Raw genomic sequence first — 13,355 nt, forward strand, 5'->3', positions numbered from 1 at the left:
TTCCAGTCCAAACCATAACTTCATCCACACCTTGCTGATGTGTCAACCTTGTTCGGACAAGGTGACCATCAACCGCCATTCAGAACTCCATCTGTATGGACCATCCAGTATAGCAGGACATTTATCAGTAAATAAAACAGTTTGAAAAGGAGTTTCCACTGTCCACTATCCTTTCCACTGTCTTAACGGACAGCTCTCTGTCCGTTAAGACAGAGAGCTCTCAGTTCCAAGACAGTTCCAATCAATCGGCCTGGTGCAATCACTCACTGTAGACTAATCGGCATATTTTGACTTGTGCAGTACATCAAACCCAGACTGTTCAGCTCTTAAATGAACAACATTCTGTGGTTTCTTTACAACAGCTGAATGAACATCCTCATAGAGTTTCATATTTCTTTCCAGGGGTTGTAGAGGTGCCAGCATAGAGAAGTATGGAGTAGAAAAGCATTATAAGACAACTTTATACTCATTGAAAAGAAAACTATATTCAATATGCCTAATGAACAGGAGCAAAAATACTACCTGGCAAAGTAGAAATTTGAACAACATCATTCACCTGCTGCACAGATGCTTTGCCCTGTTTGTCTTATCTATTGATTTAACATGAGAGAAATAAGATATTGAAGGAAATTAAAAGGAGTTTGTGTCACTGTAAAGAGAACTAAAAGTGTAATGAAGTCTGTCTCAATGTATTTACACTGTAGCAATGGAACTAATCAGAAAAATGTGACCTTAATGGAAACTGCCTCTTACAAGCTCTTAGAGGTAGCTTATCTAAAATTAAATAAATAAAAAAAACACCTGTCTCCAAACTGCGTCCATTACTGTTACCCCCGATTACCTGTCTCAGGTTGCGAGTCACTTTAATGTCATGCCAGGCGTTGTCATTGAATTTGCCATTGACTGGCTCCACGATGGCCTCGAATGCACCGGAACCCAGATTGATGACGAGGGAAACCGCCCCGTCTTTTAGCGCCAGGTTGACATAGTCTGCGGACTTCCCTGTGTGGAGGAGGAGGCCGTTACGTTGCCAGGTCTTGAAGGACAGAGTGATCTCATCGCTGCTGCTCTGGATCGGGTTCTGCGACAAGTCGTAGCAGAAGTACTCTGAACCACGGAAGGTGGCCACATTTTCCTCCCTCGCTGAAATGACAAGAGGAAATTAAACTTAATGTTTATTTCAAGCATTATAAACCCAAAAGAGGATGACAGCTAAACAATGACTGTAGGAATTATTGTCAAACTAGTTGTAAATTCTTCTTAACATGACACAAGCATCCATGTTGCTCTCTGAAATGATGGTGAGGCAGCCTGAGAAATTATAGTAATTGGTAAATGCAGGGAGGTAAGTCACATCAAGCAAGAACACCCCCGCCCCCCCCCACACACACACACACAGAAAGCCCTGCTCACCATAATTACAGCTACGATAATCCCATCATTCAGCTGAGATCATAAAATCCTATCTGTATGACCATGGGTTTGGGTTTCACATACAGCCTCCAGACAGACAGACTACTTATGATGGAACACTATTCCCCGCTAATGGTGCACATAAATCAAACATAGTCTGATTTTACAGTTTTATATCACTTCGTTGTTGCAAAATGACTTCCTGAGCCCACTTTTTTTAGATCGACATGTAGAGTAAGGTGAGATGGGGGGGTTGAGGTTGAGATCAAAAATAAAGTTGCTGGGCTGACTGAAAATTAAGATTCGTGAAAAAAAAAATGGGTGAGAGGCGTATAGTTTCCTGATGATATTTATTAAATAACTAATGCGCCCTTCACTGCCTCGTACATAGGGATCAGTTTAGTGCTGGGTGAATTTATCACAGACAAGGACATGCTGTTCGGCACATGACTTTTCACAAATTTCAGCCTTCAGAAGAAGATCTGTCAACATACCACACCAGGGTACTGCTGTGGTGCCTTGTCTTTACCTGACAACAATAAGAATATATATATATATATATATATATATATATATATATATATATATATATATATACATAATTCAATGAGTCATTTCCTTTCCACAGTGTCCTGCATTTTTCTTGTCATGGTCACAGACAAGTCACGACAACTACAAGAAGAAATAGCTCAAGACAGGAGAGGATAAGTAAATAAAAAAACAGGGACAGAGAGCACAAGGCCTGCAGGCTGTTAAACTTCCTGTTGTTGTGTTAGATCAAGTAATATGTAAGCAGGAGGGAGAAGTGTTGTGGAGTTGGCAGATATACAAATATAACAAACTAAAGCATTCATGCGACACAGAAACAGGAGGAAATGGTACAGAAAGCAACAAAGACCTGGTGAAAGCCCTCATTCCTGTGCCAGGAGAATATACAGATGTATTATTACCACTGAAACAGCAAGAATATACAGTGAAGGATAAAAAAAAAAAAAAAAAAAAACTGAACGGGCATTCACTAGAATGGAGAAGCTAACTGATCATGTACAACTTTTCATACACAATCCTTTTAGACATCACAATTAAAATTTTAGTTCTGCAAGCACACAAGATGTGACATGTCAGCTCCATCATCTCTGCGAGAGCCATTTTCCAAAAGTCTTCTAGATGATTAATCAAATATTGATGTGTATCTCCACAGTGTGGTTATAATCTGGTTTATACAGGCTCCTTGCTCAAGCAGACGTCACTGTGCATCTGGACTAGTGATAGACAATGAAACACTTTAAAAAGCAGCAAACCTACATAGAAATTGCAAATAATAGACTGATACAGCTGCTTGGTTGGTGGTTCTTTGTATCTGCGTAACGGTAAATTGACAAATTAAGTGCTAATTTTATACAACAAATTGTAATTTATCAGTTGCAACTTATTTTCCTTTTATCCAAATGTGGAACTAACAGACTCAAAGGAATCACCTCTGAGTGTGAGCTTGTTTTCTGTACTTGCAGCATTGTAATCATTCACCTCCAGAAACCTGAGTTTACCTGACCCAAGCTGGAAGGATTGTTTTCATGGCAACCCCCTCATCTATTCTGTTTCATGTGAAATGTCTGAATAGGTCACACATTCTTTTCTTTTCTTTAAATTTAATTTAATTTCTTTTCTTTTCTTTTTCTTTTTTTCCCCCTTTTAAGAAAAAATACTTTTAAAGTTAAAGTTTAAACTTTTAAACTCCTAACCTTTTAAGTCATTTGTAGTTTCTTCATGATGAGTGTCACTGAATATGGAAATTTCATAATGTTGTCTCTATTAGCACTAGCATCCTCCAATAAAAATAATTAAACTCACATGCAAAACCTAAATTTTTTCAAATGGTATCAGTCCCTGCTGATGCATTTTGTTACAAACCTAACCTTTTAACAAAAGAACTAAACGTTTGGTCTTAAAACATAATATTTGAGCTCTCCATTGAAGGTATGCAGAGCCCTTGAACTTTAATTCAGATCCATTTATTGCTCATCATTTTTGGTTGACAAATACTCAAAATGGTGATGGCTAAATGTTGAACTTCAGCTTCAGTTGTTCACAAATAGTGGAAGCAACAGTGATTCAGAAGATTTTACATGCAGTAATTATTTGGTGAGAGGTAAGGGCGCCATGATTAGGTATAAAACTTGCATCCACATCTTCCAAAAAAGGAATGGATTATCGCTTATCAATTTCAGATCAGATTGCCAATAATTAGCCAAGACCGTCTCTTAACAGCTACAGTGCATACAATTGTAAAAAGATTAGAAGAGTTTTATAAAAATCTCAGGAAAGAATGAAAATCCCTGTCACTGCAAGTCAAGAAATTAAAATTCACTGTCACGGTCACTTTTTGGGCTGAAAAAAAGAAAAGAAAATTATGATTGCTAAATGGTAAACTTGAGTTTTCAGAAAACCTAAAATTACTTTTTGTTTCAATTTAGCTATTAACAAATAGGTAGTTTGTAATCAGATGTTCAAAACTAGCTGAATAAACTTGGTCATTAAGTCCATTAAGTGGTAATTTGCAGTTAGGTAAACATAAAACTGAAAACTCTTGTAAAGTTTGATTCTAAGCCTTGCATAAAAGTTTTTGCAAACCTTGAGTGTCAGGTCTGACTTGAGAAATATGGATTAAATCCATTTCACAATTACAAAAATAAATAAATAAATGATATCCTTTGCAAGATCAGTAAATACACTAATAAATGTTTATAACAGAAAAATAAAAATCAGAATCCACTTTTCTCATTTCCCCTTTTATATCCACTGTTCAACTTTGGTTATATTGCATATATTACCTTTGCAGTAAAATATAGTATAATAAATAGGAAATGGTAACCACTTTGTTCGGTGTTTCCCATATGTGTATTAATTACTATGAGGTAATTACAAAGCTTCTGTGGGGTTGTAAAAAATCATCAATAAAAGATAGTTGCTATGAATTACAGAGAGAGCAAACTGATATCATGTAATATTTGCAGATCTCAGCAATATCAAGTGTATACTGATCCATAAAAACTGGGGGAAATGTATTGCCTGTTGAGACATGTTCTGCACAGATCTGTGGCTTTCATATTGATCACATAGCAGGGTCATTTTCCCTTATTTTCGCCATAGTCATCAATATTCCATTTGTGTGCAGCCAGGGCCAAGCGCTGGCACTGGCTGGAGTTCGATTTCAAAATCCACTGGAAGCAATTAGCTCCTTCATTACCATCTCCCATTCTCTTCTGCTCCCTCTTGCCACACACAGCCATGCTGCATGAGCGTTCTCTCCAGTATGACCTCAAGGCCTCTGAGCACAAAGCTCTGCAACCTCAAACAGACTCCAGGCCAAAACCTCAAGACCACTCCAGGAGAGAGAGAGAGAGAGCGAGAGAGAGAGAGAGAGAGAGAGAAAAAAGACTCAAATGACCCCCCCCCCAAAAAAAGGCATATCATTATTATGGAGGAATTAAAAAACGCATTCACAAGAAAGTTGGTAAATTTCCTAAAGATAACAAAAATGTTTGAACATTTCTTTAACAGACACCAATCCATAGAAATGTCATGTTAATATCTTCACAGACCCAAACAGAATCAACAGAATCAAATCTAAAATATGATGCCAACAAAACAACATGAAAAAAGGACTGGGGAAAAAAAGCAAAGAAAAACAAAAAAGTTCATAGAACATGCAGTAAATAGCGTTCTAGAAAAAAGACCCATGAATGGGTCATGGCTCATCACTTTGAGCTAAAATCAGTCAAAAAAAATCATCAACAATTTAAAAAAAAATATTTCCCAGTGTAAGATTGACAAGAACCAGCCAAGACCATCTTTTAACACCTACCATGCATCAAGATGTAAAATGATTCAAGGAAAACTCTAAGTGGGTAATTACAAAGAATGGAAACCACTGTCATTACAAATAACCTTCAAGTTCTCAAAACAGCACTGCGTGAGAAACTCTCATACCAACACGGTCGATATAGCCACTTGGGCTCAAGAGTATCTTAGAAAACCAATGTGACTAAATCCAGAAAAGTAGTATAAAAGTAATATGCAAAGAGGAAAAATAACTAATATAACTATGCACAAATTCCACTGAGTTCTCTGGGCAAGAGTTGATCTCAGATAGGCAGACAGGGATTGGATACATGACTAGTGGTAAGATGAGTCCATGTTCCAAATGGTTTTAAGTCTACCAACTACAAAGATGGTTTATGAGATACTTGATGCATTGCTGACTTGAGCTGGAGATGCTACAGCTGTATGACCTCAATGCACACTTAGCCTAGTTGGTCAAGTAGCACTGGTGCTATTCCCAAAGAAACTTCTCTAGTGAAGTGAAATCAATGTGTGATGACATCCAACACATCAAATGCATGTTTGCACTGTATTCACTAATAAACAAGCCTCTAGCCAGAGACCTAAACATAGAAAGCTTAGATCTGCTTTTAGCTACTACTCTTTGTGAGACACCCTTAGGGAGAAGTCATTCAAGGTTGCAGTGTCATGCTGCACAATCTGTAGCAAAAAATGAAATGCAAAGAACTGAGAAATCATGCCCTTCCACACTCATTCTCCTCACTCTCTGTCCTAATCCAGCCTCTCTTTTCATTCTTACCAAAAGTGAGAAAATCGCATCCCTTTAAAGGTAACAGTTAAATCTGCATGGCTAGCCAGATTTAGCCAAAAATCAACAATATGATTTGGAACCTATCTGTTAAAGGGGTAAAGCTAACCATGCAATCTTGTGGCTTTTAGCTCAGTGGTGAACCATCGCTTGTCACATGAATTTGGAGCATCGTGGGTGATGTCTCTCTTCAAAGGCAGGCGGCACTATCAGACAGGCTTAAGTTGGTAATATTTAGCAGGCCAATTACTACCGATGTATTGTACACAACAATTAAAATCAATCAAGACACAAAAAGTGCTGACATTAGCAGTGGCAAAGCTGTGTGGGGAAGATTTGTCAGGGCTTTTCCAGTCAAAAACTGCATGAAAACCGCACCAGATGTGTCCTTCGTCTGACAAGCTTCAAAAATGTCACATGACATTTCCAAGAAGTGAAAGTGAATAGTCGTACTGACACGTCTTTTCTCATCTTGTATTTCATGTAACCTTGTGAAGCCGTGGCAGACGACCTGTCTGAGGATGCTTTTGAAGTCTGCACGCATAAAACTGGGTTGGGAAGAGTGACGAAGACAGAGACAAAAGGAGAGATAAACATAAACAGAAGTGACACAGAGGAAACAAAAGAGACTAGGACAAAAGGAAGCCTGAGATAAATGTAGAGGTAGACAGAGGGGATAAGAGAAAAAAAAGAAAAGAAAAGGAGACAGGAAAAATAGAGAAGGAGCTTGGGAGACAGAGTGGCACAGTGTCAGAGCAATAGAGCTAGAGCAGGGGGAAGGAGAGACAAAGGTACTTTCAATGGTTCTCCAGAGAAACAAACTGACACATGGAGTTAAGACAAGCAGTACAGAGCTGTCCATCTGGTTTGTTATTCAGTTTGCTGCATCTGATAACACACCACCATCACTAAATACCTGCCTACTTTTAGCTCACTCATAACAAATGCCACTGCAATTCCAAATTTTCAATGTATATTTGCATACACCACTTCTGCAGCATTAAATCCCAAGCAAATGGCTTTTAAAGTTAATATCTAAGAATTCTGAATTCAAACATTCTTTAAAGATACCCCACAGGAAGAAGAAGAAGAAAAAAAAAGTTCATACGTCACCATTACAAATACAACAGCACAACTTCATTTTATTGCAAAATTTACAAATTAAATTAAAAAAGAAATAGATATCTGTAAAATTCAAAATGAGCTATAAAATCTGCTGAGGCAGACACAAAGAATGCAACGCCTTGACTGTGACAGAATATGTCATTATGGCCAACATACTATAACTGTACATGGAATGGGTGCAAAGCAATGAGCAATATGAGAAACACTTCTAACTCCACAGCCCTGTCATTATCATCAGCTGTCAAAATTACTGGTTGGGCAGAATACACAGCGCCTTCAAGAAAAACAATTAACACAAGACTGAAGAAGTTTTATGATGCCGTAGGTAAGCAGCACACTATGTGGATGCTTAAAAAAACCTGTGAATGTGATACTAAACACAGAGAACTAAATGCAAAGCTAACAGCATATCTACACAGCAATATTGGCAACATGGTTTTAGCCAACACCGAACACCTGTCAATGGATGGGATATTCAAAGACTAGTGGAATATTATGCAATGATTTTGAATATTATTTTTGTTAGAAAAGCCCATCCCTAACTAAGTCCCAAGGTAAATCCTTTCACATTTTTTTTTCTTTTTCTTTTTCTGCAAGGTAGTGATCAGGCAATATGATGGAACATTGACATAATTACAAAAATATGTTAACTGTAACCATGTAGATTTTTGAAACTATTTACAATATGGGGAACAGTAGTTATTGTACAATTTTGAGAAACATAGCTACTTTAGTTCCTCAGTAATGACATCAAGTTGGTAAGTAAACAGTAGGTCATGTAGTTGTCTGAACACAGTCTCCATAAGTAGATATTTTTTAAATCCCACTTGTTTATCCTTACTATCAATAATGATGCAAATTAGATAACCATCTCCTATAGAAAGACAGTTTAGATTTTTGTTAATAAGAGTAATCATATCGGGGTTGATGTGGCACTCTGCACTTTTGCCTTACAGCCAGGATTCTGTTTCAATCTCAGCTGGACATTTATTTGCATGTTACTGCAGTGCATGTGTGGTTTCTCTCTGTGTACTCATAGTCTAAAAACTTGCATGCTTGGCTAATTGGTTATTTTAAGTTGACCTAGGAGTGAATGTTAGCGTGCATGGTTGTATGTCTTGTTTTCCTCTGTGTTGGCCCTGTTATGAGCACACTCAGAGATCATTTCCCTTTATATTTAGCAAACCGAGCTATTCTTAAGGAAAAACAAACAAGCAAACAAATATATATATATATATATATATATATATATATATATATATATATATATATATATATATATATATATATATAACATTACACTGCTGGACAGATCAATATTTTTTACATTAATAATGGATCAGATGCAAGTTTTCCAATTTATTGGTATAAAGACCTGACATTTATTAAAAGACTATGAGTAAGATGCCTGTGTATCTGTGTGTCAGATCTTTAGGCTTGTTTTTTTTTTTCTATTTTCAAGAAATCTGACTCACTTATATTCTGTAGGCATGTTCTGGAAATGACATATAACTCTTCAGATACAGGAGAAAAACAGCCTCCTAGAAATACTGACTCCCGTGGCATGCCAGTAGGAGAACATGAAGCTTTTCCACTGTAAACAGCAAACCTTGAGAAAATTATTTGGAAATCTTTGGACAGGTAAAAGTCATTTTCTAATTTATTAGCATTAGTGTGCACATGGCCAAAGGCATCCTTCCGGCAGTTTTATGTAACAAGCTAGTCCCTGTCACCTTCAATGTGTGTGTTTGCTGCTGTGGTGGAGTCTCTGTGAGGTAAGCAGTGACAGTGGCAGTGGAGTGGGTACTGGCGGAGTGAAAGCTGGAAGGATGGAGGGTATCTGAAGAGTAGGGGCAGGCACCTGAGGTGAAATCCCATCAAGTGAGGAAATTGTGCGAAGCGAATGCTGGAAAGTAGAGGAAGGGGTTGACGATGAGTTTGCAAGAAGGGATGTCGTGACTGCACTCCTATTGCCAAGACTGTACAATTAGTAGTGAAGGCAATGTTTGGAAACAGTCTTCAGATAGAATTATATTTACAGTAAGCTTTAACTAGGAAAAACCCTAAGGTTGCTGTCTATACAAAAGAGTTTTCAGGTTTTACTCTGGCATGGCAATAAGTATTCGGGGTCTTATTTTATTCAATAATTCTCACAACTGTCTCTTATCACTGAAGAAGTACTTCAGTCTGAACTTACAGTTGTGGAGCTGCTGCTGACAATACTTAAGGATGACATTCAAATTGAAGTTTTAAATTAAATGACTAAATTGATGTGGACACAGAACTTATGCATCTTTGAGTGCTTTCTTTTGTTAAATGACTTTATCTGTTGAATACAGTGGAGTCATCAGTAGCCAAAATTATTTCCCCCCGCAAGCAAACGATCTGACAGTATGTCTCCTGAATGCCGACCATTGCATCAGCCTGACAGTTGCCATCCTCAGTCAGAATGGAAAGTGATGGCAGTGAATACTGCATCAGTTTTATATTCTCCAAACTTCTGCAAAACACTCACTTTGATAGACTTGCATCACTTTTCATCTCTGTAGGTTTGTGAGTTGTTTCCACAAGCAGCCTGATAAATGTTATACTATAAAAAATATATATAAAAAAAACTTTTCTGTTGTTATAAAAGCAATTGAAATAATTTAACTGCTATATAACAGATAATTTAAGTATTTATATACAAGTTTATAGAAGGTATATGTCTATAAACAAGTATCTTTGTGCATGTGTGTGCATAGTGTTTTTCTCTGAGCATAGGCATGCTCCATGAAGCGGGCCTTCCACAGAGCTTGTCAATCATCCAGAGTGGTGCTGCCTTATTGGCTATTATCTCCCCTGTCAGGCGCATGGCCGGGCCTCCACCCAACCACATCAGTCTCTGTCAGTTCACACGCTGCTTGTGGATAGAGCCATGGGGCATAAAGCTGCATATTACTCTTAACATTACTTAAGGTGGCGTCTGCATCAGCATGAGCTTCCATCAACTAATGACACCGTTTATTTTAAAGCTATTGCAACTGGTAAACATTTCATTCATTTGATGTTGTGATATTTTTTTTCAATGAGGAATATTTTTTACATTTACATAAATATTGAGCGCATTGTAGCTTCAGAGTTCCGTTTCGCAAAGCTAATAAAGACATGCAGGAGATCCAGCTGCAAAAAACTACTAACATGTTTATGAAAATCACAGTGGAATCCCATGGCAGTAGTACATACTGTACATTGAAATGCCTGCAGCTAAAACTGAATGGCACATTTTTTTATTACAAAGTGTAGGAACAGCTATTTGCAGTAGGAAAAAGTAATCCAGTATTTATTAAACTGAAAATCATATAATCTGTTTGATCTTTCATGTACAGTAGGATTTGTTGTATTTCTCAGTGTTTCATTGTACATTTAAACATGGTGAACATTGTGGACTCCAAAGAATGTTTACTGCTGATCTTGGCACAGTTTTTATAATTTGTAATGACTCATGGGAAATATGAACCAACATAAAATTCAGTCTTGTAATTATCATTGACTGGTTGATGTTATGGTTTCTCAGCAGTTTTATTACTCACCCATAAAGGTTATGTGTGCTCTTAATAAATAGTCATGTGAAAAAGGAAGAAAGAAGGTAAATACAATGTAAATGTCTTTAATTATTAAACATCTAAGCCAAGATGCAAAACCAGTGTGAAGGAAAACTAAGTAGAACTCATGATTCAATAGTTTGACAGAACAATATTTGCAAATATAAAATAAACATTTTCTGTTTGTTATCAGTTTTTTACCTCATTGTGGGAGACTTTTGGTCCAGTCATCACATTGCTTCAGTTCATTGAGGTTTATAGGCAGCCCATCTATCCACAGCTCTCTTGAGCTCTTAATATTAGTAGTTGTCATGAGTGTTTTCTATTTGTAAATATTATTTTTCACTACAGAATGAAGGACTACCAATAATTTGAAAATGCCTTATATCCCAGATTGATGGATGACAGCAACTGCTTCTCATAAATGCTAATGTCTTTCCTCAGCATCAAGTAAAGACATACATGAATGCTGCAGACAGCAATGCTGCAAAAACTTCTGATATTTTTTTTTACTTACCCCCTTAACTCTAACAAAAACAATAAGGATTCCAGGATCTTTGGGTTCAGGGGGTTATAATAATAATAATAATAATTATAATAATAATAATAATAATATTCAAAACCCACCACCAACATATGAAAAAAATGCTAAAAATATTCAAAAGATGTAAACCATTTTTAGGGTTCAGACTAGGAATGAAGTTGATTAAAAGATAATAGCTTTGAAAATGAAAAAAAAAAAGTTAAAAATCTAATGTTTCTCATGAAATTGTATTTATTTAACACAACATGGTGCAACTGCTTGCAAAAATAATCAGATGATGAAGGTGGGAAGGAGCTAAAAGCCTCCATTCAGTTCTTGGAAAAGATCAGTAGGCATTCCTGGTTGAAGCTGAGGCCATCTAATATTTATTACCTCTATAACTTACTCTCCTGTGTACTGCAAGAACATTTAGCTGTATGCAGGGAGGTGAGAGGTTAAAAGGGGAACAGTGGTGCCATAAAAGGGACAATGAAATAAACATGACTCACTGTGAAAGAGCCCTCATAGCCAACATAATCGAGATGGCGAGGAAGAGTAGGGAAGAGCCATAGGTAGTTAACAACAATCATTCCTCTAAGACTTGAACTATGACCTCATCCAAATAACCGATCTGATGACTGTCATCTTTAGAGGGAAGTTAAGCTGTGGTTTGGTTCCATTATGGCATGTTTAGACTCTCAGAAATCAGTTGACACTGTTCTGTGAGATATGAGATAAAAGATCACTAAGATGATAGAATTCCCTCTGTCTTACAGAAATGTATGTAGGAGCTGACTACAATAATTACTTCATAGATAACAGAACAGAGTCAGGGATAGAGACGCTGGAGATGGAGAATTGTATTCAACACTAAGCTTAACAAAATGAAGGAGGAAAAAAAACACACTTCTGTAGCTTCAAATCCAGCCAGAACCAGTTGTAGCCTGTAGCCAAAACAATGTGCGACTCTCACTTTGTGCATGGACAAGTGTGTGTGCTAGTGTGTGCAACCATTTGCAGTTGTGTGCTCCTTCAACAGATAAGAGTAACGATGGATTACTCTCTTCTTTCTTCAGCTTCGTTCTTTTAACCTTTAACTGCAGGACTGACTGCACATATGCAGTTAAATAAGGTACAATGTCGCAATCGTAGAGGGTATAAGTACAGAGTATTAGTCAGGATGCAGCCCTTATAAATAAAGAGCATTCACACAGACACTCAACTAAACATCTGTAGGCGAACAGTAATCTTGGCATATGCTGATGGCAGCTACGCTAATTACATCGTTCAAACAGGCATACACTCAGAAGAACATCCTTCATCACGTGGAGGCAAGCCTGATGCTGCATGCCCATCACCTTGTGCCTACTTTTTCACTCCTCCATTTTCTTTGCATTCGCCACATGCAGTTTTTCTTGAAAAGTATGCTTCAGGGTATAGGGAAGGTTTAAGCCTCATTTCTTTTGCTTGGCTAAACTAAATTAAGCAACCCCATCCAACAACCTTCGTGAAACTGTCTAAAGGTAGAAAAGAGGATCTGCTAGGGACATGTTAGCAATCTAACTTTTCTGATATGCAACACAAGTTGTAAACTTTAGCATCTGCATCCCTGTGTGTGCATATCAATATCTTGCACATGCATGTAAAATATGAGGGCATATACATGGGAGTTATATGAAAAGCAAATGCCACCTCCCTTCTCAAATCCTGTTTGGCTGCAATTAAATCATCTGATCCTGAAATGCAGATGTAAATACAGAATTACTGCCATTGAGAAAAGTGTTATTTACTATTTGTGAAGCAGGGTCTGCCTACACTTACTATGCTAATCCGAGCTTGACAGAGCAGCAACACTGACTGTTTGCCCGTCTGGTAAATGAAAATTTTAAAGCTTTTCCTTGTACCGCAGCGCATACACATATGTAGTACGTACAAAACAGAGGAGGATGTTCAGGTCAGCAATCATAAATCAGGTATGTACAGGTAAAGATGACTGTGGGTGTCAAATGAAACCTTACAATCCCAAATGCACACACTGCCAATGGCTATGTAGCTCTGA

General features: G+C 37.4%; 1 protein-coding gene across 1 annotated transcript in view; it reads right to left on the bottom strand.

The window, feature by feature from the left end:
• Nucleotides 1–13,355, bottom strand: part of LOC121634219 (neurexin-3b-like) — a 102,314-nt gene that overhangs the window by 22,382 nt on the left and 66,577 nt on the right. Inside the window, exon 6 of the mRNA XM_041976731.1 lies at nucleotides 842–1,143. Coding sequence (XP_041832665.1) covers nucleotides 842–1,143 — 302 coding nt within the window. The remainder of the gene's footprint in view (nucleotides 1–841; nucleotides 1,144–13,355) is intronic.

Source organism: Melanotaenia boesemani, chromosome 22 (assembly GCF_017639745.1).
Source record: "Melanotaenia boesemani isolate fMelBoe1 chromosome 22, fMelBoe1.pri, whole genome shotgun sequence".
Lineage (NCBI taxonomy): Eukaryota > Metazoa > Chordata > Actinopteri > Atheriniformes > Melanotaeniidae > Melanotaenia > Melanotaenia boesemani.